Source organism: Papilio xuthus, unplaced genomic scaffold (assembly GCF_000836235.2).
Source record: "Papilio xuthus unplaced genomic scaffold, Pxut_1.1 DF825928.1, whole genome shotgun sequence".
Lineage (NCBI taxonomy): Eukaryota > Metazoa > Arthropoda > Insecta > Lepidoptera > Papilionidae > Papilio > Papilio xuthus.
In genome coordinates this window covers 8086710-8113585 of record NW_013532721.1, presented here as the reverse complement: position 1 = coordinate 8113585, position 26876 = coordinate 8086710, and the positions used below count along the sequence as shown (strand labels likewise).

The 26876-nt window shown below is 34.5% G+C and overlaps 1 protein-coding gene across 2 annotated transcripts in view; it reads left to right on the top strand.

Annotated features, from left to right (window-relative positions):
• LOC106125424 (netrin receptor UNC5C) overlaps positions 1–26876 on the top strand; it is an 80567-nt gene that overhangs the window by 41398 nt on the left and 12293 nt on the right. For both annotated transcript variants that reach the window (XM_013322622.1, XM_013322621.1), the window contains exons 2-6: positions 3557–3644; positions 9392–9961; positions 15258–15457; positions 18527–18605; positions 22818–22991. In XM_013322622.1, coding sequence (XP_013178076.1) covers positions 3581–3644; positions 9392–9961; positions 15258–15457; positions 18527–18605; positions 22818–22991 — 1087 coding nt within the window. In that variant the 5' untranslated portion in view covers positions 3557–3580. The remainder of the gene's footprint in view (positions 1–3556; positions 3645–9391; positions 9962–15257; positions 15458–18526; positions 18606–22817; positions 22992–26876) is intronic.

The window sequence follows — 26876 nt, the reverse complement described above, 5'->3', positions numbered from 1 at the left end:
AATAATATTACTTGATTTAAATTAGATATCCGTATTTAATTAGTAAACAGGTATTTTTAATGGAATTCTTTAAAAAGCGAAATGTGCGTAAAGTTCTTTAGGTGAAAACTCTTTGTATTTTAGGTTGTTTAAACCTACCCGAGATCCACTGCAGAAACATCTGTTCAAAAAGATATTTTCGTTATCTTTGTTTCCTTGCAAAAATAATAGTAGAGCTGAAAATTCTTTTAAACATGTCCTTCTTCCTTTCTCTATCAATGTGTTATGTCTATTTTATTATTTTTTTAAAGTTTTTATACATATCTTTGATAACTATCTTCATAATAATGTAGAGTTTACACACATCATAATAAAAATACTTTACAAACTTATGAGAATTTATAGCGGCACTCCAAAAAGCCTATAAATTATTTTATCTCTTAACAAAAAAAAACTTTTTATAGCACAATAAAGCGAAATAATAGTTTAACGATTTTGTCGTATTGCTTAGGCGGATGAGCTGCGTTGTCTATTGTTATACAAAATAATATTTCTTTGTATTATCTGTACATATAGTATGGGACATATTTTAACACGTTCCATACCATTACGATTCTTACAATGTCTTGTATGCCGTGTGTATTTTACTGGACTCGATAGGCAAGTTCGCGGCACTGAACGTGTCGAGTTCACAACAGTTTCTTTTATTCTAATATGTAGGTATGGAATCATTCAATTAAATATGTGCAGAGATTATGTGACATGTCTATAAACATTCCTAGCAACGCGTATTTAAACGAAGATTTTATTTAATATACATTTATTTTATTACAACAGATTGAGAACATTGAATGGGATAACTTCAACATCATAATATAGGAACTAACTAGCTAGAATTTCGTTTTCTATTCATGCGTGTTAAAAAAAAAACTTTTAAATAAAATAACAATAATATTACATATTTCCTTTGAACTCAAGAACATGATCAACACAAGGCGTTGTAACCGTCTATAGTTCGTTTGTTTAAAAAACGGTTTACGGTTCTTAGAATCAATATTACCACGAACCGGAGTCGTACATCGAGCGTAACAGTAAAGGTCATTAATACGAAGCGGGGTCGACAGAGATAGTCTCTAGCCGTGTTTCGATTAACTAATTAGATTGTAAACGAGAAAGGGGTCGTACTGTAATACATAGTAAAAATCCCACCACGCGTCGGTATGATTTTACATGTTATTAGGCAAGCGTTTTTATATCCTCGTAACGTAATTTTTAAATCCTCTGTTATAACTTACAAAATTGTAGCTTTGTCGACTATAATTTAAAGCTCTTCGTACACAAACCAATGTAAATCTTTGAAACTAATACTACTATCCTTGTGTCGCTAGTATCGCGCAGCTCGCGCTCCATACAAACTTTGGATCGTCAATTCGACAAAAATATTTGGTCAGTACAGGCATAGCAACTACCCGGTTGTCCCGTATTTACAAAATGTCAACTGGATAGATTTCCTCCACCTTCATAAAAACACGACTTTTCTCACGACTCACGAAAACTTGACAAACAAGTACCTATAGCGACTGCTTTTGGCGTTGACAGAAATGACGCGCGCCAGTTTGAACCTGACGTGACATTGCATTGCGTAAATCGATTAGTGACTAAAATATCCAGTTTTCGAAAATTTACATCGACTTATATACAAAGGGCCTAACAATTTTTTTCATAAAAATAAAAACGTATATTGCTTTATGCAGTCGTACGGCTTTTAATAATATCAAAGTTAAATACGTAGGTACATCGTACTAAAGGTATTTTACTAGAAAAATCTTATGTAATATTCACTTTAGCATCACCAGGCCAACATAAACATGACAAAGCTCACCGCAGGTTGTTTACGTAAAACCTATCGCTCGACGGAAGCTGAGCTTATCTGGAATAAAACAAAGTGTCGTAACCCGAAGGTGGCTCGCAACAATGAAATGGGCCGGCGTCGAGTCGTGTTGCGACCACTCCTTATCGACTCAACGCGGACAGGCTTAAGTGCTCAATGTATAAATTACACATAACTGCAACTCGCTAATGAGGTTAGCTAGGCCACACAAGTCGGTAGATAACGCACTTATTTTAAGACGAATCATCTTTGTTATTATCTAACTATTTCCATATTATTTAACTGACGAGTACATAATACATATATTGTCTTAGTTGCATATTAAAAAGAATCTAACAAATTAATTTATTCGCAAACAGCATAGTTTTAGTTTTAACTAAACTCTTTGTTGCAATAATCTGTTAACATAATTATACTATTTCATTAATGGAATCTATAGCTAAATACCAATATCAATAGCAAATCCTCGCTAATGAGCAACGATAAAAGGTAAACAGATTGCCTTAACCGTCGATTCGCTTTCAGCGTCCGAATAATATTATTGACGGCTGAATCGAATTGTTCTTTTCGTTTTCTATGATGCATCAGAGATCGTGACCCGACGCCCGACGCATCGTCGACAGGTATTCGTTCTACTGACTTTGGTGCGGTGTAGGCGGACACAAATATGTCGATATATTTACAATCATTACGTTCATTTCAAAAGCCTTTTACGTTTGATTTTCTAGTATAATTGGAGACTACGGAGTTTTTAGAAAGTTAGTCAATGTTTGTTTAAATAAAAGATTAAAATCTTGAGACACATAAGAATTTTGCAAACAATTATTAAAATAGCCGTTACCTTTACATACGTTTCTAAAAAAATACCCAAAACATTAAGATATAAATCATTTAACAACAACATATAAATATCTGCCGCAAGGCATTAGTTCCGAACCCAATAATTTCACACGACGGACCATAAAAGTGGTTTTACAACATTTCTCGACCAAACCCACAATCCTGTTATTTGGTTTTTACTCAAAATCTTTTCGAAAAGGGACCAATTAGTTACACTCTGATGCCGAACATAAATTCCATCCAATGTCCTTAATACTTCGAAGTTAAACTCGCTTAAAACAGGTAGAAGCGTAGATCAAATAAGAAAAACTTACACAGGTAAAAACAAAAGCAAATCGAACACAAAAAAGATTAAGCTTCTATAGGTAACCTTATAGATATAGTTCACTCACAATTTTACATTTGTTTTGTTTTTAAAGTAAAGTAAACAACCATTAGTGACAGTATTAATTTTGTAGAGAAAATAAACAAACGCGACATTATTATAATTTGCTAAGAGTAATGGTGACACCATAAATCGTACACCTTTGGATCACAGATGTTACCTTTTATCTTTTTGATTCGTTTACTTTTACAAAGAAAACAAACCGCATCTAGTTAACATTATTTGAATACAAAATTCTATCTTCTTAGTCATTTAAGCAATATGTGTGTGTGTTTAAAATACGTCTGTATTTTTAATTATTCGTTGACAAGTACAAATGATCAATGAAATAATAATTCTACTCTCATATCTATGATTAAATTGCTCCCATTAGATGGCTCAGTTTCAATCTACAAGCGTACAAGGAACTGAATAAACAATGTGGAGCTTTACACAGAGTCAAAGATGGTTTATTGTTTTAGGTGATGCGAGGTCGCGCGTGAAGCATGGCGCGGGCAGGGACCGTATGCCTCGTCCTATGGCTGCTCGCCGTCGTCGATTGTAAACAAGGTCAGTATTACAATTACCAGCCAGGGTAATGTCAGAATCTATAGATAAATTAATGTGAATAATTTAAAATGAGCTAAATGTCCAAGTATTAAAAACAATGGAATTAGGCGATACATTTAATTTATCAAACAAAAGCAATATTGTATACACTGAACTTTTAGTCGTATACAGTGAAAAAACCATGGGTTTCTAAGACCGAAATCTCTGTATGAAACATAATAATATGTCATGTTCTTTGTGAAAACAGATATAACAATATTGTTTAAACGGAGAATTTGATCCGAGAAAGCAACTGCAAGAACATTTGTGACTATAAAAGATCATATTTTAAACTAAGAAGAACTTCATAAATTAAGTAAATATAAATAAGCAATGACAAGCTACCCACTTATGAAAGCGTTAGGAAAGATAATCTAGTAGCAAAAAATGTTCAACGCAAGGCTCTTGAAACTAACCAAAAAACTTTAAGAGGGTGATAAAAAGCTCGAAAGATAACGCCAAAAATTTACTAAAAAGACTCTCTTCACCTCTCCGATCAGATAACTGAAGGTAGAGCAAAAAAAACTGTCATCTGCACACATTGAGTTACCGTTAGATCAGCGTTTACAGCAAAAAATGTTTTTTCTAAAATAATCAGCTAGACATACTGTCGTACAGCGTGACCTTTCGCAAAATGTTGACGCTTTTTACATATCTATGAAATATGATGTAAGCAATAGAAGTAGCATATTACTGAATATATATGTTTTTTTAACCAGTATTTTTAGTGTAAAAGAGTTTTGTTTTTAAGATTTTAGAAAATATAAAATATTTTTTTTAAATAACAAACTTACCAAATCAAAAAGAAATAAAAAACAAAAAGAACTTCTAAGTTGTTTTCAAAAATGTTTAAAAAGATAAAGCGAAGACATTAATTATCACTTTTTTCTCTGCGGGATCTCTGAGTGAAAAAAATTAGAGATAGAAAATAAGGCAAAGAAGGACTCGCAAAAAAGCACTCCATCGTGACGAACCAAGAGCTACTTCCGAACACGACAATCCCATTAAAAGTTTTATCCGTAGAAATTGTATTATGTAGTCAACAGATAGCTTTTAATAACAAAATTATGAAGTTATTTTTATATAAACTTGCTTTATATCTTTTTCTTTTACGTAGTGGCCAGAGTCTATTGTTAAATGCGATTCTCAGAGAATTTGTGGCCTTGGGAAATGGACTCAGAAAATGTGTGATGAATGTATAAAACGATTCTTTACAGTTTAAACTTTTAAAATTCGCTATTTGGTTTAGAAAAAATTTTATCCTAAAAATATACACAATCTGATGGTCAAGGACAAATTCCAAATACAAAAAGTTTTAAATTACATTTGTATTGCAAATAAAGTGAATATCAAATGAAACCCGATGCACCAGCTCGACACACAGCAGCTGCTCGCAATGAAACAGAAAATAATAGCGGGAGAGTCCCCGGAGACGCCATTATAACTCCACTAACAAAGGGATTATCTTGTTTGGGAACCTCTTGACTGGCACTCGACGACTCTTTGTATATATCGTGTTACATTTCCAACGTAAAGGTAAAGGCTATTCAAGCAGTTTTTGTGGGTGTGGTCCGCCTTTGTGTCTTTTCTCGCACAAGGGTGAGAATTTGTCGGTGCGACTGTTCAAAGAATAGTTTAATGCGATTCGAAATTGGCCCGCTTGCACCTTTTCTTTCTGCCACCAACGGTCTGTTAAAAGCGTTTAAAAAAATAATTAGTTCTCTTGAAGGTATAATCCTAAAATAGGTTGGTCAAAAAAGAAATTTAAAAAACAATTTACGTTGACTGTAGCAAAGTAAAGGAAAAACTTTAGAGCAATAAATAAAGATTAGACTTTTTAGCTATCTCATGATCACAAATGTACAACAAACAACTATCAGAAAAGTGATATGTAAGGAAATATATTACATTTTTACTGCCACGTTGTAGAAATACAAGACATTTATGGACAAACAAACTGTGGCATTGTTTAGTATTCGACATTCAATGAGTAGAGTCGTCGCGCGCGGGCAATGAGTCACGTCGGAACAGCGGCCGTATATCAAAATGGTAGTCTTCATCTTAAGCCCCTCTAACATTTGATTTAGTTTAGGAAACGTCTCAGGCAAATCATCCCGCCCACGACACCGTTAACTACTCCCAGAGCATCTTTTTATGTCTCCCTCCGCGTTAAGTGCATTTACGAGTAAACTACATCAAGTGAAGCGACTGTGCCACGCCTCTTTATTTTATTACGTCCCGACTCAAATATATCGAAACACATCATCCTTGATTTATTGCTCTCTTAAACTAATAATACAAGCATAATGCACTGTTATATTGAAACATTTTATTACACGATATATTTTAAAAATCATCTAAATTTTAAGAAACATAAGTAGTATAAAAGGATACCAGCAACAAGCGATCATACCATTTCCATAAAGGTCGGCCACGCATCTGTAGTTCCTCTGGTGTTGCGGATGTAAAAGGGTGTCGTTGATCACCTCGGTGTTCCCGCCGCCCGTTTGTCCCCTTCTATTATAAAAAAAATATAGTATAGTACCGTACAATCCGTACATTAGTAAAAATCGGTATTGTTACTTACATTATTTCAGGAACAGATTTTATTTTAACATAGTAACCACCGTTAAGACGATATAAATTTTCGAATATCAAATTCATTGAGAAATAAAGCTCTTTAACCGTGCATGAGTGAAGCTACGAATGCTTGAAGCACTCAAAATGCAGACCGGACAGAGTTTAATGTCCGATATCTACATCCATTACACTCTCTGCATTTTATTCGATCCGTATTTGGTTCGAGTGGCACTTATACTATGCGTTATTAGTTGCATGTGTTATGCTTTAGTGATAAACTGGTGTGTGGCACGCTCGTTAAATAGACCTTTTAGTACTGACTTTTACTCCAGCCGTATCTAGTAGTTGGAGGCTATTAATACTTATTCTAAGTGTAATCGTATCTTGGTTGTTAAATCCGTTGGCTTGTTCTATATGCAAATTAATGTGTCAACTGATACATGCGATAATTCTTAACGCAATCAAATTCTAAAAGTTGATACTAACATAGTTAACTAACTTATGTTTGTAATTAATAATTCATATTCATTGCCAAACGACATAGTGATTCCTGTTACGAATAGGATCCAATATATTCTGCTATGTTTCCTAAAAATTAAATTTCTAACTAAACTACTGAAGCTAATTTAAAACCGATATGTCTATTAAATAAAATACTTAAATTAGCTGATCCATTTACAGACATCTATTATGAAGCAAACAATGCAAATTTAAAGATAATTTATTATCTGCTGGCTGTACATTCCGCCGCCACAGTGAGCCGGGCGTTGATTAAGTATTTCCCATCAATAAGGACCTTCTCTATCGTGACTTGTATCGATCGGGACCTTAATTACCGGAATGCCGGACAAAACGTCGGCGTCTTTGAACCGTTCGGCGACTACAACGGCGACGGGGCGACGACGGGGCGGCGACGCCAATTCAATGAGTTTTCGGTTTGTTTTTAGATCTCGTTAGCGGTCGCCTCAAGAATTCGAACATTCATCAGTCCAAACATATTTCGTGCCGCGGCGATATGGCATTTCTCCATTTGCATTCTCTGATTTCCTCAGCCCGTCGGATTTGAAATGGTATTTTAAAAGTAAGAAAACAATCTATTAAGTCCAACAGTTTGTCGACAGTTGGAATTCTCTTGATGATTTGACAGTAATTCACTTAAGAGACATTACATTGAATAGTGAACATAGGGCCCTTAAGATAGGTAAAACATATTAATAATTCAAATCATCGAACATGTTTGATTCAGAGAAGTCCGCAGACTGTCTAGGAGCGGGAGTCAGCAGTCGGGACTGTCGGGGCACTGACATTTATTTACATTTTACAATCACATCGTGACGTCCGTCCGCTAGTTTTCGTTGCGCTTCTTGTAAAAGCGCATAATGTATTCTCATAACTTCAATTTATGCATGCAACTTTAGATCTTAGATAAGCCCGAGACAAGATATAATAGGGTGCACGTAGCAAACTTTCGACTAACAAGCTGTTTTGAAGAGCGTACACGGGATTTCGTCACTTGCCAAGATAACACTCGAAACTGTTGAAAAGAAACGTGAGTACTTCAATCATTTAAAATCGTTAAAATGGTCGCTGATTATAACTTAATATAAGTGGTATACGAGTTTGTACAAGAATTGTATATTTAAATGAAGTTTGTGTCGATGAAGAAATAAACGAATCGAATGACTTACTGAACTTAGACTGACGGACCAGATTACGATGGATATAGAAATACCGGTTATAAATCAAATTGAAATGCTAAAAACCAATTAAAACTGACGCCACTCGATACGATAAAGTGATTACACAATTCAAACGGGGAAATTTGTCTTAGACACGGGATAAACATGACTTTATCAAACGTCTGCTCGAAGCGCCGATGATTCAGGAAATTATTTATAATTGATTTTACCTGTGTCAGAATAACAAGTGACACGGCCCTTGTTCCTACGTTATTGATTGAAGTCATAATAGAATAAATCATCTCACTTGATACTTGTTTGTTTTCAAAATATCAAAATGGAACTCGCATAAGTCTTGGCAGTTAAGCTTGTAGACATTTTATCAGCTACATCCGGTCGTAATGTATGAGCGTTTGTGGCAAATTTCGTGAACTTTCTATTGTGTGAATAATTTAGGTATATTGACCAAATCAATTGCGATATCATATTGTTACCGAAATATTCCAGTACTTGCAATAAATTTTTAAAATTAAAATTACTTTTTTAGATTAGATGTTTCAGTAAACATAATCGTCTAAGTCCCACGATAAATTTATTTGGTATTGAAAATGAAAAAGATTTTAATATGCAAAAACACACTGCTACTCTACGTATGGATAGTAAAATATAATACACCAATTATAACAAACGGCAACTGAGTTTAAAGCATTCTCTCCACTCGTCATCGATTTCTCCAAAAGTCCGCACCTGGTTTGACGCCTCACTCACGCCTATTTACACGCAAAACATAGATATTTGGATATCGTATACCCTACTTTACCAACTCCCCTTCCTGCTAAGCGAAATTGGAACGAAACTTTTTGGTGCTAAGATAAAGTTTTCATTGGGGTTTAATTTTACAGCACCCTCTGCGGAATTTCGCTCAGGAATTGTTATCAGAACATCAGTGTATGTTACTTTTCCAACGGCGTTGACAGTAATACCTCTAGAATTGTATTATTATTCGTAGCAAGGAATAGTACAAAAATAAGCCACGAGTCGCACGAAGCGAGGATAACTTAATTAGTTTCACTTCCGTTCTATGTGTTTCTATTTCCGTTTCGTAGGGACCGAGAGCTATTTCCTTCAAGAATCTATTTTTCCTTAATAAGATTTGTTTTCGAAAGCCGTTTTTCCCGTCCCGTGGTTACAGATGGTGCGTAAACAATTTTAAAATTCTTACATTCTTTCTGCCATGTGCGGAACATTTATTATCGTTAATTATCCATGCCCAGGGCTTCCGTAAATTTTAATGAAAAAGACAATTCAACATGGGAAACGTCATAATTTAGTGTCCTTCGAATCTTTATTTAAAAAGTTTACATAAAACATTCATTACGGGGCTATTCAATTTATAGTATGAAAAATAATAGTTATTCGCAATATAAATGTAGTATTATTTTGTTACAGAAGTGTCAAGTTCAACAGAGGCCGAGCACATCACAGCCGCCCCAACTCCGCCAATACCACTGCGACCTGAATACGCTCATCCCGCGGGAGCCGAGGCCTTAGATCCTTATAACTCAGAGAACAATCACCCAGCGCCTAATCACAGAGACTATTTAGAAGAAGATTACGATCACGAATCCCACAAGGAAGATGATCACGACAGTAGAGATGACGCAGACGAGCTGCCGTCGCTCTCCGGCGATCATTTACTACAAAGTTCAACAGACGATCTTCCAATTTTTCTATTGGAGCCGCAACATGCATTTGTAGTTCGGAATAAACCAGCCATGTTAAGATGTCGCGCCGCCAACGCACTGCAGGTTTACTTCAAGTGTAACGACGTCCGCTCCGTGGCCAGCACTCAGTTCGAATTTGTCGATCCTCAAAGTGGCGTCAGGATTGTCGAAGCGGAATGCAACGTCACCAGAGACCAAGTTGAGGAGTATTTCAGTGAGGAGTTCTCGTGCACTTGCTTCGCATGGAGCAGTAGAGGAGACATACGGAGTCAACCCGCCATTGTAAAACTTGCATGTGAGTATTGAACCAGAGCAAATATTTATTTAAAACGTTCAAACTTTTATCGTATCTATAAATCAAACTTGTTCGCTGCTACGTTTAGAAATGTAAATATATTTTATTTTATGTTACCTCTTCGGTGTGATACAAATATACACAAACATCCGAGTAATAAAAAGGTCGATCAACTGTCATTATGTAACGAAACTGTTTTAAAACTCCCTATATCCGCTTCGAATTGGGTGCCGAGCAACATTTCATCAAAAGTCATAATTTGAGTGCGCTTCCGTTGATAATTATAGACTAACCCAGTTGTACCGGCCGTGTCTATCCATTCCAAGTCGTAGGCAAATATTTCTTTAAAACTCTACACCTATAAGAAAATAAACTTGCATAATAAATTCTAGCTTAATATTTTACTATTAGTAAACAAAAATTGAAACCTTTACTATGCAATAAGATTACTTGCCGATTGTTGTTAGATGCGAAATGTAATTTTAAAATCTTAAAAGATTGTTGTAGAAAAGAAAAATAATATTTTGCAAAACATTATTATACCTGTTTCCTTAAGGCCTACCTGAGACAATAATAATTCAACATGTTAAAGCTTCATGAATAAATTAAACGATCCATAATTACTGACCGAAATAATTATCGTTATAAAAGGCAATCCCATTAACTTTGAGTCAATTATCGATCATTCAAACATGGCAATATTTGATTTATTTTCTTACGAGACGTCAATCATTGTATGTAAATTCGAAGGTGTAACAACAAAAGATGAATTGCTTCAATACGCTACTCCACAAAATCGATTACTGGGACTCGATTAAATTCAATGTTCCCCGGAGGTAAATCTTCTGTGCATATTAAATAAATGTCGGAGAGAGCGTTTGTCAGATTTATGTCGGACATTTCTTAATATACGGCGGCGATTAGCTGTTCAGTTCCACGTTCAGTGGGGCAACTCGTGCCGTATTGAAATCTATGCGATATTGAACAGTATCAAGTGTTGTTGTTTTGTTATTTACACCTATTGCTCTATTGATTAGCTATTTAAGGTAAAAGTCTTTTTGGTGTTTCTAGGATTAGACTGATGGTGAGAAATTACTTTTTATCTCTTAACTTATATTATTGAGTTTAATCCTGTGGTAGCTGGAATAAGAAACAAAAGCGATGAGCTTAAAATGTACAGTTTTATCAAAATAAGGCAGAATTATCTACTAAAATGCAATCTTATCATGTACTAGTTGGAATTGCATATACGTTGGTATATCATTGCTTATATTCGATAACATATTTATAGATGTACTTAAGTATTAGTAAAAATAAATACGCATCCTTTATAGCATTCAAAGCGGCTTTGTACAAAGACAATAAAATCGCAAGAAGTAAATTAAACGAGAATCAGAATAAACACGCGGAGTTGAAACTCATAAACGTCTAAATATACTCGAAACAGAGGCGAAAGCGAGTAAGACGTTCCCACTCCGTCCTAATTGCGCGAAGCAGCCGTGTGTAACACAAACGGTCTAAATTCTCCTTCTGACAGTTTTAATTGTTCCCTGAGAGCTTTAAATACACTCACAACTGCCATCTATTCCTCTATTAATGAATGTACGCGCGATATCGCAGTGTGCGTAAAAGTGTCAGTTCTAAGTCTCTCAGTCAAAGATTTAGAGCTACCCACTGCGTTTAAATTGTCTCTTAAGTTATTATCCTGGTACTTTTTAATGGATCGATGAGCACGTGTTAAATTAAGTATACATGTAAGCCATGGGGAGACGTTAAGGAAGAACTAATGTTACTTTTATGAGTACCTAAAGATGTATATTTAAATTTTACCTGTCCTATTACGTATAAATTATAGACTTGGAAATATTTCTTTCTTAAATGCTTAGCTTAGCTATTGAAATAAAAATCTACTTGTCCAACTATTCATTGTCCTCCAGTATTGAACGGTTGTAATTTAAAATGGGTGTATGAGACCAAGTTGAAGACAGCGTTTTGCACGTTTACAAGTTGCAAAGTTCAAGCGCGGTTTAATTCCCGCCCACTTGGGTTCCGTTGATACGAATCCTATACAGGAAATGAAACGTAGTCTGGTTAATTTATTGCGCTACGCGAACTCCCCTTTATCATTCACGCTCACTAACTGAGAATTGGAGAATTTTCCACGATTTCATACGATTGTTAGTAGTTGAAAACTTTTAACTGTAGTATATCACTGCTTGAGACATATGATTTAGGATCTAAGATATGGTCTTTTACTATCCACTTGACTGAAAAACTGAACACTGAATTACCTTGGCATAGACAATTTACTTTAGCTACTCTTGAATATCGTCCTGATATATATCTTACGTTGCGGTGAGTTTTTGAACATTAATACATATTTTCAGATGTCTACGCGCTAGTAGTTCATTAATTTTCTGTTTCCATAAAAAATATATTAAGTTTTCTGGAGATGTTATGTGATCTGTTATGTTATTATTATGGTATGTTTTTGTCATTGAACAACTTTATCTCACGAGCGGTGATTTTCGTTTGAAAATATTGTAAAAGTACACAGCTGCTGAGAGTCTAATTTATATCGAAGTATAGTGTTGTGACTTCAGGCTAATCCTTTAATGTCGGCAGCATTACGCCGCGCGCCATCTGTCCAACATTTGCCATACTTTACAATGACACCGCCGGCAAATGTAATAACTTAGTATTAATTAACATGTGAATATTTAATAGCACTTAGTACAAGAAGTTTTTATTCACGCGTTTGTTTACGCGATAAAAATTAGTTTAATGTTTGAACTCTTTGATTCTATATGTTGGCACTAACCGAAACCGTAAATTTGCCTTATTTTTAAGTTTTTTTTATTTTTTTATGAAAATGAAAATTTATAATAGCTTTGTCTCCAGCTTGCACTATTAGTCTAACGACAAAAGTTCCCAGTGAACGTAAACATAAACATTTTATTGGTACGCGACATTAGTTTGCCTTAGCAACCTTTTACTTTAGTATTTTTACATCCGACCCCATATATCACATGGAGCGCGTTTAGAGTAACTAATGCACCGGTTCGCGCACTGCAAAATGAACGTTTCAACTGTGAAGTGGTCTGAGCGAACGCAGCCATAAATCTGGTGAATGCTCGCTCCATTACCCGCCCGTGCCTTTCCCGCGCCTCACCCGCACCCGCGATGCGCTAAGATGTGTCAGTTTTATTGTTCGCCGCTGCGGTAGCCGAGTGAATTTCGAAACATGAGGTTAGCGCTCTTATAAAACGTATGCAGCTTTAAAGGATCATTCAAATGGATATGCTTTCAGCTTTCAAAATTCAGTTATAGATTTTACTCTTGTCAGTTTGTTCGCCTCAGCAACATTAAATGGTATACAAGGATTCACCACTACTCTTATAAAAGTTAATTGCTGATTAAGGGAGTCCCTTAGCGCACATTATGTGAAAGAAATGTACAACATGTAATTATACACGACTGTGAGTGTGGCAATTAATATAATGTTATATAAAAGTTTCGTATTTTTCGTTGGTCAAGAATAGTAATTTTTTTTCCTTTCATGTTGCTGATCTTTCTTTGTTTTAATAATTAATTGCAGTAACAAAGTTGAGATTTATTCGAGCACCGCGTGTTGTCGGGATATCTTTTTTCGTGTATTAACGTAAATCATAAGAGATGGCGCAGCTGCGCTGTTCGTTACGGGACCATTTCTCTTGCCTACGAAAGTATTAAGTTAAATTATGAATTCATTGCAGTTTTTCTGAACATTTACATTAAGAAGGTAATAAATGTATGATACATTTTTATGAATGAAAAGGAATTTTGAAATATTGTTGTTCTGGAATTTCTACGGAATATTAAATTAAGGACTCTGTTTAGTTAGAAACTGTTAGTTAAAATCTTTAGCGCTTAATGTTTGCATCTGCATAGAACATTTTTTGTCAGTTATCCGATAAAGTAGTAAGTTAGTAAGTATCGAGAAAAAAACAATTAAGAGAATCAGCACTTTACCCGCTCCATAGCACTTTAGACTGATCAAAACGTATCACGTAGTAGTATCAAAATTACTATAACAGTTCAATTATGCCATTGCATTTATATGCGATTAGCCGATGAACGGCTAAACAGCGTTAAATTGATTAATAAAGGCAATTATAGGTAGTAGGCCGAGCGGCGAGCGGCCGTCGAGCGTTGTACAAGCGACGTTGTCGTTACGATTTTTTATTAGGATTGACATGGGAAGACAGGAGACACGGTGTGGTACAATTTAGAAGAGATCGCGGGGACATTTTCAATTACTAATCTAGATAGATGTTTGAATTGTGTTCTTACTGAAATATGATGAATAATGAAGTCTAAAATACTTTTGATTTTGGAATCTAAAGGCGTCATTATTGCGTAGTTAATTAATTGACTCAGTATAACTAAGGTTATTTGTTTACAAATGTCTATTTACGAGTTAACGGATTTTACAAATAACCACCAAAGGTATCACTTCGTGTTATATTTAAGTTGTAAAAATAATAACAATCACGAAACACAACAACGTGTCATAATATTTACGAAACTTAATAGAACATATTATGTTCGTAAAAAACTTATGCGGGGTTAGATACAAAGTAAAGTATAGAACTGTCAATAACTTTTAATAATTCACGTGATTGTCTTGTCGCGCGTCAGTTTGTCATACAATTTCGAAGTTCGTAATGGAATCATATCGAAGCGAATGCACTTTGTCTAACCCCGCTGAAACGCTTTCTCTTACTATTTAAATTTGTAGCCAGCCGAGTAACGAATTATGAAAGAAATTGCTCGAATAACAGCTATTATTGAATTCATTCGCAAAGTTTCGCTTTTGACAATGTCTCGATTATTATTGACATGTGACTGTCATACGAGATGTGAGCGATGTCCGCTTTTTATTCCTTAATTAGATTCGATATGCGGGCCATCGGCTTCTGTCACATTATTAAATACTGACGTCTCAATTATATTCGACGTATTATTAACGAAGATATTAATTACTTTTTCCACCCACACAAATATGTGGTTGTCGAGTCGTTGGCTTAAACAATAAGATGATGGCCCAATGTTTTTGTGTATGTCGACTTGTTTGCGGTAATCAGGTTTTGATGACACACTCAGGAAAAACTAACCTATACTATAAATTGTGGTTGTAACTATAAATACGATTTAACGCTTCCCGGTTGTTTTGATTGGCTAGAAAAGTTTTTTTAATTTGTAAATATTTATCTCCAAGTATAACTTATTCGAACGAAAATTATATGCCTTACAGATATAAGGAAGCAGTTTACAATGTCGCCGTCACCAACGTCAGTGGAAGCGGGTCTTACGGCGTCGCTGCGGTGCTCCCCTCCCGAAGCAGTGCCGCCGCCCCGCGTCGCTTGGTTGAAACACGGTACACCGCTGCAGCAGGACCACAACGTGGTGATATCAGCTGAAGGAAACCTCGTTATATCTAGAGCAACATTACAGGTATGTTTATGTGAATTTCTTAAATGATGACCTTGGATTTTTAATGTAAAGGAAGACGTATGACATTTTATACAATTCTAGTAGTTAGGTTTTTTATTAAATAATTTTTCTTATAAGGATGTATCGCGGTTATAAGATTGGCATATATTTTTTTTTTGTAAGAAAAAAATGTACCCATACTATTAATACAAATAAACATAATGAAAATTGAATTATAATAAAATGAGATAAAAGTCACACAGCATCAAAACGGGACGATAATTACTAAAAAGAAATAACTTTTGTATGGTATAATTATAATTGACACATGACATTTAGTTTCGGTGGTACCACCCCATGCCCTCACGCTATTGCGTTTTATGAAAGGCAGCTGGTAAAATGATTGATATGTAATTCTTTATGCGTCGATTCCCTGTCTAGTTTTATTTATAGAAAAACTAAAGTTACCAATACATACTACCAAGTTCATTACGTCTCAAATCCTTTGAAGGAACGGAGTTCGAATTTTCAAAAAAAGAACGTTACAATGTTGTGATTCCAATCTCAAATCTGGCGCATTTTAAAGCCAATGTTTCAACCACGTGTCAGACACATTTTATAAGTATGCCTTAAATCTTTCCCGTCTTTGTTCATAAAATTAATGGAACAATAAATCATTATAACAGTCCGATTATCATTCATGAAACCACAAGAACAAACAATTGATAACGCACTTAAACGTTACAACCACGTGTAAGAATTAGGTCTTGAGAGTTTCGCTTTAAGCTAAGCAAAGAGTTTCAATTTAAGAGCATGTTCAAGCGAAACGGGTTATTAATTCTCAAGACAAAAGGACCTTAATCCGATATCCCGGCTAATATTTTATTAGTCATCTGCGTGAGTCACATCCTGTAAGAGACGTGTTTCATTTGGCGACACATAATCGGAGTTTAACTAAGGGATTGTTTTAAATCAAATGATGTAATACATGTATCGTTAAATTTCCTGGCGCCTGATTAATTGATTAATAACTGCTGCCTTGTTATTTAACGCTCAATAAAAAAAGTTTCGTGCCGCAACTTATCGCAAAACATTCGTGGGTTAATTGCCACAATCGTAAAATGCGATAAAATGACATTTAAACATCCATGGAATCGCTAAAAGTATTAATTTTATAATTGAACAAAAAATTACTAACACGCACCAGTTAGGCTAAACTTAATCCTTTTTCCTTAAGCCATGTGCCCTTACAGATTTTAATTAGATTAAAGGACGTCAATCGTTGCCTCGTTACGCACAGAGGCGTAGCCATCAGCGGCCGCGATCGCGACATCTTGTCGTCTTGTCGCGAATTGTTTGTTTTATCTGGAAGCGACTGCGACTAATTAGTCGGGCCGGACTGACGTTTATTAATTGCGACACAAGTCACCGCGCGCTCGTCCTTTTGCGTCCAGGCGCGGGCGTACTCTTTCAAAGCTTCGCTGGACTCGTTGATAAAAGCGCAAGCTTGTGTTCAGGATTAATTTAATTCAGTACATGTATCTTGTTGACAACAACTCTTAGGTTAATTTATTGTTTTTTTTTTTTAAATCATCAGGTCACAAACTTAACAATTTGTTAAAACCAAATATCTGAACATTTTCTGTACTGATATTAACTCCTTAGTTTCCTAATAAAATATAATGTTAGTATTAATTTAAGAACAAGAACACACTGTATGTGCCCACAGCAATGATATCCAAAACCACAGTATCGCGGGCTTTTCATACCATCTCCGGTTCCCGCTGCACAGCGTGTACTAATTAGCCAGTAAAGCCAGACATGGATTAATAGCAGGCACTGTCATTCTCGTCTCTCTCATTGTAGCCTGCTACATTATCCCTGGGCACAAAGGTGTAGGAGAGCGTTCTTAATTAAATGTAATGTTTATAATCATGAGTCGTGTGCGCCGTTTATATTAATGAACACATCCTTTGTGATTTAAAGCAGCAACATGAATTTTACTCGTATTTTAAAGACCACCTACTTGTTGATTATAGGGAGAAAAACGCTTTATCATTTTGAAATGATTAATGCAAAGAGATGTTTGTTTTCTTTAATTGTTTACAATTTTCTCTATTCAGTATTTAGGAGAAATAATAATTTAATTCGCGACGTCAATTTTATAGGTCTTTTATTAAGTTTTTTTTTATTTTTAGGTTATATTTTAAAATTGAACTAATTAAACGAAACTGTATCTGAAACCTTTTTGTCGTAACTTTAATAGTTAAAAACGTTAATAGTTTTCTCTACATATTTAAACATTGTATCATTAGGTGGCTAGAGTTATGGCCGAACTCCGCAGTCGCGGCGTAGGCGTATGGAACGTTGTCTTTGACGACTGTTATTGATACTATATTCTGAATCGAAGCTACGAGTAAATGTTACACAAAAGACATGAAAATTAACTAGAGAGGTATTTTAGTAATTTTAAAAAATTTTAGAAAATTACCTTTAGAGTTATGAACTGATTATGTTCTTTTCGCACCACTCGTGTTCAAACGATTTTATTTAATCTACTAGCTGTCGACCCCGACTCCGCCCGCGCGGAATAAAAATAAAACAAAATTAGTAGCCTGTGGTCTTCCAGACTATGTTCTATATCTATGCCAGCTTTCAGCGAGATCCACGAAGCCGTTCTAAGGATACCTACAAACAAACATCCATCCACCTAAACATTTGCATTTATAATATTAGTAGGAAGTAAAATATTAGTAAGATTTGTAAAAAATATTTCTTCGTTTTATTGAATAAATTTATTTTGTAATATGTTAATTTATAACGGCTCATACATCTATTAATAATCAATTAACAAATTCTTTTTTTCTTTTCACTTTATCAATTAAGAAAATTGAATTTTTTGTGTAATTTCCATAAAACATGTAATAAAATTTCGTTACACGCCAACAGGTATGCCTTTGGAATTATTAACCTCATTCCGTCTACCGTTAGCGTTAAAGAATTTCAAATATGAACTCGTGGTTTTGTTTATTACAAACAAACAAATATATGTCGTGATAATTGGTGATTACAAGAGTCTTTTGTTCCCAGGACATGGCTAACTACAGTTGCGTGGCTGAAAATATCGCCGGCAAGAGAGTTTCTGAGCCGGCGCTTTTGACCGTCTATGGTGAGTTTAAAACAATAACTTTATAAAGGAATGTAAATACTGAGCGTTTGTTTGCGTGTCTACTTTGTACAATGGTGAAAATTTTGTTATTTTTTTTATTCGTTAACTTCTGCGATACCATGTGTTTCACTAATTATGATATTGTTATGAATACATTTATCTATATTTAAATCAAAATACTTAAAAATATTAACACACCTAAGTTTGTTTTAAAATACGTTTTAGAGTTTTGATACTTTTAAAAGCTCATCATCATCAACCTGCCCTTATCCCTATCGAGGGTCGGCACAGTATGAACTACTCCTCCATACATCTCTATCAGCCGTCATATCCGAGTCTACCCCCTTCTTACGCATATCCTCTTTCACACAGTCATTTCATACTTTTTTTGGTCTTCCCCTACCCTTGTAGCCATCCACATTCAATCTCATTGCTTTTTTGCTTTAATCATCATCATCCCTCCTCATAACATGTCCAAACCACGCTAATCTTTTACTCCTCAATTTCTCGATCACTGGCGCTACTTTCAAACTTCCTCTAATATACACATTTTTAACTTTATCCTTCCTTGTCACACCACACATCCATCTTAGCATACTTACTTTTAAAAGCTACTTTTCTTAATATTTTTGTTATAAAATTAGTTCAAAGAGCTCTTTAAAGTTAATATCAGAGTGTACCTGGTTAACCTTTGCTTTTGTTGATTGCATTTCCATTACATTAATAACTCGTAATCCTACAACAATAAATCGAATGATAACCGCAGGAAGGCTTAGACAGTTTAATGCTGCGTGCGCTAACGAGCCTTAGACATCGCTTTCATTATTTCATTTGCAATTTATAGGACGGCAGACGGGTCTCGGTGCTATTTAATGCTCATTTCACCCTCACTTGTGCATAATAACTATCTTTACTTCATTGAGATCAAAGGGCACGAGCCGATGCCTTGCAATTATATAGCAGTGCGCCGGCGCATGGGAGAGTCATTAGGGGCGCTGCGATCGCCCACGCCATCTTGGAAATATGGCGCCTCGCTAACTGATTGCAATCGCCACCTTCGACTTGGCATAGCTGAAGTTTATGCTAGGCCGCTAGTTCCTATGGTTATTATAATAATAGCCATGCCAATTAATTATTACAATTTCGTTATAATACACGCATATATAATAATTTAATAAAGTTTCAGATTGTCACGTCATAATTTGTAATTTTGTCATGCATACAGTTCGTCAATGACTTTTCCTGACATGAATGACCGTTCCTCAATCACTAATGTTAACAGATTATTTTATAAGCGTGTGGTAGATATGGTTAAGAGAGAGTATTTACAAATGAAAAGTAGTTACTACGTGCTTTGTTACTTACAAAATGCAATTGTTCGCTTTATCTAGATAACCAGAAAGTAATAAAATGGACTAAGAAATAAAACAATTAGTGAGTCAGTGCAGCGAACACTTTCCATCGATGTGATAACGAGAATATATTGTCCAATTCGCATGTAAGCGCTACAACTGCCATAGAACAAACACAAAGGGCTCGAAGCCCTCTAATAAACGTAATTGGTCTCAGCTTGTACCCGAACTAACAGTTCCAATTAGAACCTTCGTTTCTAAAGCCGGAATTGACGGAGTACACAAACAGTTTCCCGCGCTACGTCATCCACCAATAGTTACAGATAAACTAAAATATATAAATACAGCTTTTCCCGCGACTTCGTCCTCGCGAAATTAAAGAAAAAACTAATCAAATCTTTCGTCTTTTTAATATTAGTATAAATGTTGTTTTGAAATGGCTATAACATAGTCTATGTTATTTTCATAACCGTACAAAATTGTTTTTAAACTCTATTTTCGGAAAAACATTCGGATCAGGTACTTGACAATCATTGTGTTTCGAATTTATACGAAAAATATTACTTTATTTCCCTCCAACTTTTTTCACTATCTAAAACTGTTTTCTTAAAGTTGCAGTCCATTAGTGTTATTTAAACAGCTTCAACTAATTCCCCATCACCTTGTTTTCCCATTTGGCCAGATATCTAATACGAATTCCAAGTTTTATAGATTTTCTTCTGTTAAGAACATCATTGTTTATATTAACAGTACTTTAATGGGTTAATAACAAAACCCTAACGCTAATGGGAGCTATTAATTTTTATAGTCGAGAAAATACTTAAATTGGTACCGCGGGTGGTCGTCCTGATCTTAATATTCGGTGTTACAACTCTCTTCTACTCAAAAACAACAAGTTAAAGCTTTCTTTATGTTTTAAAAACAGATCTACTAACGAACTGTATACTATGGGGCGACAGACAATGATAACAGTAATTTCAATTGAGGATATATTATTTTTACTTATCTAGATATCGCCTGCGACTCCGTCCGCGCGGAATGAAAGATTAATTAGTAGCCGATGTGTTCTGCCAGGATATATTCTACACCTATGCCAAATTTCAGCGAGATCTATTCAGTCGTTTTGGAGACACCTTCTAACAAACATCAATCCATTCATCCATCCAAACATTGGAATTTATAATATCAGTAGGATGTCTTCGAAAAGTTTATAAATAATTTATTAATAAAAATATAATACAGTATAAATTTGTGATTCTTTTTGGTGATTCACAATTTAATTTATGTATTGTTTTAGTGTCCCATATGTTTGTCTGAAGTTTCAACAAAAAAAAAACGACTCCATTAATACCAATTTGTGTCCCGTACTCGATGTAGGCAGCATGTGGCGTAGCTGTGAAATCTGACAATTTATAACCGTTAAGATAATGTGATGTTCACCATTACCAGTAATTTAGGGAAGTATCGGCTATTATACAACATTTTAGGATATCCCCAGGATACTCTGAGTAGGGAAATTATTATGGGAAATTATGGTATGATTTAAAGTTTTTTCTTTGTAATATTTGAAAGCGAGACTTGATACATTACGTAATCGTGCTTTACTGAGATAATGATGAGAAAGAATCCTTTGGCGCGAATAAAGTGCTTTCGTTACAAAGTCCAGTGTCAGAATTATTCTTGTTTTGTTTTGTGAATGAATAGTGAGGGGATTAAACGTCTACATTTTAGTAAGGCTAGTCAATACACTGGCTCATTTTCTGATTTTCTTCCTAAAATAGTAAATTTTTTTTATATTTAGATTTACTTTATCTATTACTAATGTAAGATTTGACTTTCTAGTTTTATTCTGATTACATTAAGGGCAAAAATAATGACTAAATTATAAGAAATTGGAACCATAAAATCTCATTCAATAAAAAAAAAACAGTAAGAGGAAGAAGATGAGGGGGTTGCGTGTTCAGATCACGCCGGGGTCACCAATGAGAGGGTGTGTGCGTATGTGTGACTGTATAGTGTTTTTTTTTTAAATATATAGGAAGTCACCTACATCGTTTATAAACGTTTTCTATTATTTGATAAATTAAATAATGAAAATTGACCTTTTTAAAATCGATCAAATTTGAGGTGAAGTCGCCTTTTTGCACTAACAATCTTTTGCCATAAAAGGAATGATTTAGAAATTCAAATTGGAACATATCAAATGTATTCTATCTTTGACTTGTATAACAATGGTCTAAGGTATAATTAATACATTCTAGGCAGAGCGCAGGTTAGGCTAGGGCTAGGCCAACACGCCATCTAGCATGTCCTGGCTACATGCATGATCGTAGTCATAGATATAAATTATATTTTGTTGTGTTCCTTACATTTGCGTGTCCGAAACTTATTTTGCCTTATTCAGCTTTTATTTTAACGTTGAATAGCTTCATTATACAGAGTTTTTAATGTTAATGGATTTAATTGAATTTAACACATCGGGTTCGATTACGTTGGAAAAATCCAGGTGTTGTTAATGTTGTGGGATTTTGGACGATTAAATAAAGCTTTTGAAGTCGGAATGGAAATTGTTGTATTTGGAATTCGTGATAATTTCATCAGACAAACTTAAACCTAAAGGTATCTTATTTTTTTACTTAATTTGTTGCGTTTTGTCTAGTCCAGAGCATATCACTTGTTGATTACTGACACCAAAATTTACATACGAAACATATCGTCGTTCCAGTCATTATCATTAACTAGAAATCTACGTTTAATCATATATTTGTGGTATAACACTAGATGTAAAAACATGACCTCATTTACCGTACAACGGCTGTTAACCCTTTGATCACCCTCTTAAATTTCTTTGTGTATGCAGTGAACGGCGGCTGGTCGCCGTGGGGCCCTTGGACTCAATGCCGGTGCGGCGGACGCGCGACGGGCGGGCAGCGACGCACTCGCACCTGCACTGAACCACACCCGCTCAACGGAGGCGCCCCCTGCCAAGGACAAGCCGTGCAGAGGACCAACGACTGCGTGCCCTGTCAAAGTGGTCAGTGTGACTTTGAACTCTATTTCTGTAGAAAATAAAGTATCTATTAGCGTCTTCGTTTAAGATTTAGGTCTAGAATTTTTAATTTTGTTAATGACAAAAGTATTTAAAAGTTATATTGGCAATTGTATTCATCGAACAGAAACTTTTATTTTTGTTAATATTGTTCTTCTTTTAATGCTTACTATGAAGATGGATTTATGGATCTTCAATCATATGACAATACTCAGCAATTGTTAATTGGTAAGTATGTTAAAATCAAATATTGTTATTAATGTAGACGGGTAACACCGAAGTAAAAAGGTTCTAGTAAAGAGGATGTAAATATCAAAGATGAAACCGTTAGTCTTTTCAATCCGACGCAGTTTTAAGAGGCCAAAAATAGGTATCAAGGAGTTTTTTACAAAATGACCAAACTTAAGGAACATTAATAGTAAGAACAAAAACCTCATAAAAGACTACAGAGCACGTGCCCAAAATCCTTACAATTCCAACACAAGAACACTCAAGTGTCATAATCTCTCATTTCCATCTAAACTATAAAAATCAAGCCATTTAATTTACAAAGGGCATAAACTGAATGCCGGCCGCACACATCAAAGGCTTTAAGTATTTCATAGCAACACTAAAATTACAAGCAAGTGCTGTACGAGGAAGTTGGCATTTCTAAATTGATACACATTGCTTTGAAGAGCGAACTGACTCCGTGCATGATGAATAACAAAGACTGATTAGGATTAATGAATTAGTTCCTGCATGGAGCTAAGGAAAAGATCGAAATAAAACATCAAAAGTTTTTTGGCGTTCGAAATTTGAAAGGTTAATTGCAAGCAAAATATATGAGGAATAGTCTGTTATAAATGCAGGAAATTTTATTATCGCATCTAATTAGTAGATTAATCAAAAGTCAACACTTACTATTAGATAAGCTTCCTGTTCATTTTCACTCTTTATCTTTACAAATAAATCATTCCAAAAATTTTGATATGAACCCACCTGTAGATTACAAGACTTATATTTCAAATGAAGTATACTAGATTTAATAATAAAACGAGAAAAGAACCCAGCTATCATGTGCAGTAACGTATATAAGCTAGGACATGATAGTCAATAAAACGCAAACGTCGGCGGTTTGAGAGTGAATCGTGGCTGGATCATCGTACTAATTGGTAACACATGTCGACGAAGCGGAGCGATGTAGCGGCTCCGCGGTACTGTCTGGTGCATATCGGAATACTATCGTATGACAGCAAGAGACTCAAATAAAAAATTAATTAGTACATTCGAAATGTTTGTATCAATTACGAAAAATCAACCGGGAAGTTATAAAACAAAAAATAGAAAGCAAGCAAAACCAAAATTAAATAAAAACACTATTAGAAACAATTTTAATAAACAGATTTTATCAAAATAGTGAACTTGTCTTTGAATTCTTAAGCTGTAAACGTTATAAGTTATTAAACATTTTAGTATCCAACAAAAAATAAGTAAATGATGCAAGGACTAGCAGCAAATGACCGCATCACGATGCGCCGCTGGAGGCATCGCGCCCAGGTAATTGCCGTTACACGTAAATGGAACTATAATCGATTATTCATCTATTTTATGCCACTTCTTTGGAAGCGACTAAAACACTGATATCTTAGGCTCAATGCGAATCTTAAACACTGGATATACTCATGAAAAACACAAAATTAATTTAAGAGTTTTAAATCATATAACCTTAAGGATCTTCATATAATTGTTTTTTTCCGTACGGTGTATAATAAGGCTTCTGTAGTAATATTAAAATATATGAAATCCAATTAATTTATGATTTACTTCATACTTTAAAACTTTTGAGCATGAGACGAAAAAATAAAGAATGTGAAAGTCCTCTGTTGCGTTGTTCCTGCTCTAACGAACCTCGACTGATTTATGTGTGCGCGCATTAATTAATAAGAAATGATGCACACTCGCTCAGTTAAATATGGTTTTACACCCACACACGCGCAGCAGAGAGCATGTGTGGCGTAAGTTATGGAACATTAAGTATTCATTAGTAAGCTTTGAAACGTTTATTTATTATTAACTAGATAGTTAGAAGCTTATGAGTTGGATTTTTATGACGCGGCATGGTTCAGTGAATATATCATAGTCGCTATTATTTCAAACTTTTTAATGGTGTATGGGCGTGTAAAAACTAACCGTATACATAATATACAATGAATGCCAGTGCCGCCAACTTTTATCGAGTCTACTAAATTTTATAACCAAGGACAGAATACCGTCGTCTTTTGTTATACATGAAAAAAATCTATCATTCTTATTTCACATTAATTAGTCGACAAACAACAGAAAAGTTGTTTATTTGGATCAACACGACAGGAGGTGAGCCCATTACATTTTAATGATCGACTCAGGGATAATTTATTCCACTTTTTATACCTTTAACTTGTAACGTGTATATAAATTTAACTAATATGTATTAAAAACACAGTCCACATTTTTCTATTTATTCACAAAAACAATATAAACTTGCATCGATCAGTCATTGTAATAAATTCATTTTACTTTTTATTTCGGTTATTTATTTAATTCCAAACTAACAAGGTCTAAAAAACGTTATGTAAGCTTCGTGTTAACATTCGCTTTCGTATAAATCATTTATATCAAGCTATAAAACAGTTAAATACAGAACGAAGGAGCCGTCATCGCTTGTCGATTGGACCACGCGATAACTCAGTACCGAGTCACGGCACTATTATTTCTTTTGTACGAAAAAAAAATATTGTGATTTATTCCTCAACCGCATGTAAGGGCAGTTACCATCTTGGCGGTGTGTTTTAAATTCAATTCATAGGGTGATTGCTTGCGACCGGGATCGTTGTATAATTAGATATAAGATTAGTAACGACTCTTTTATAATTGGTTTTAAGATATAACTACAAGATGTTTGACAAAAAAAAGATATTTTAAGGTAATCTTCTAATACATCTCCCACGTAGTGCTTTTTTACATTTTTAAAAGTAAATATTAATTTGGTGGCTGACTATGGCCTAAACACTTTTAACTTAGGGTAGGCTCCGAGCCCCTCGGTGAGGATGTTTAGTGGGCTGATGATGATGATGATGATGAAAAGTAAATATATTTTAGTATTTATTTTCAACTGCAATTGAAAAAAATACGGTGGCTGTCTAAGTATTTATAGACTATGCGGTCATCAATACGTTTGTACCAAGAACTTTAATATTTATTAAAGTTCTTGGTTCTAATAACTTATTATAGTTCAATGATTATTTATCGTTTGTGCATTTAATACTGCTATTAATTACAAACTTTAATATAAAGCTGGGCCGCTATTTTTTAATCTATGATTAAAATCATAAAAATTTTAATTACTTATCAAGAAGCAATCATTAAGAAGCCTGGCCGATGACACTAACATCTACCTCATGATATGATTTTAAAATACATATTAAATTAAATATACCCAGTGGGCGCGATTAACGATTATATTCGTGGTAGCAATTTATGATAAAAATGAGGTGTGTTTTGTGGTGATAAAATTTAATTCCCTTGACTTTGAAAGTAAATATGTGTCTTCCTTTTTTAGTATTTTAATCAAGATAAGGCTTAAGTGTTTTATTAATTTTATAATTTTTATCTCAAAACGACGTTGGTAATTATTTATTTTATCAAGAATTGAATACTTCACGCTAACGATGCAACCAGTAGCTGATTATTATATAGCTAAGATATAGCTAAGATATTGAATTTAATGCTTGTAGATAGCAATGTCTTACTCATTCATTACAAATACTATGCATACAATTTCTCGATTGCATTTGTACAAGTATCAAATTTATTTACTCCTAGTATGGTTATAAAAATTAAAAAAAAATC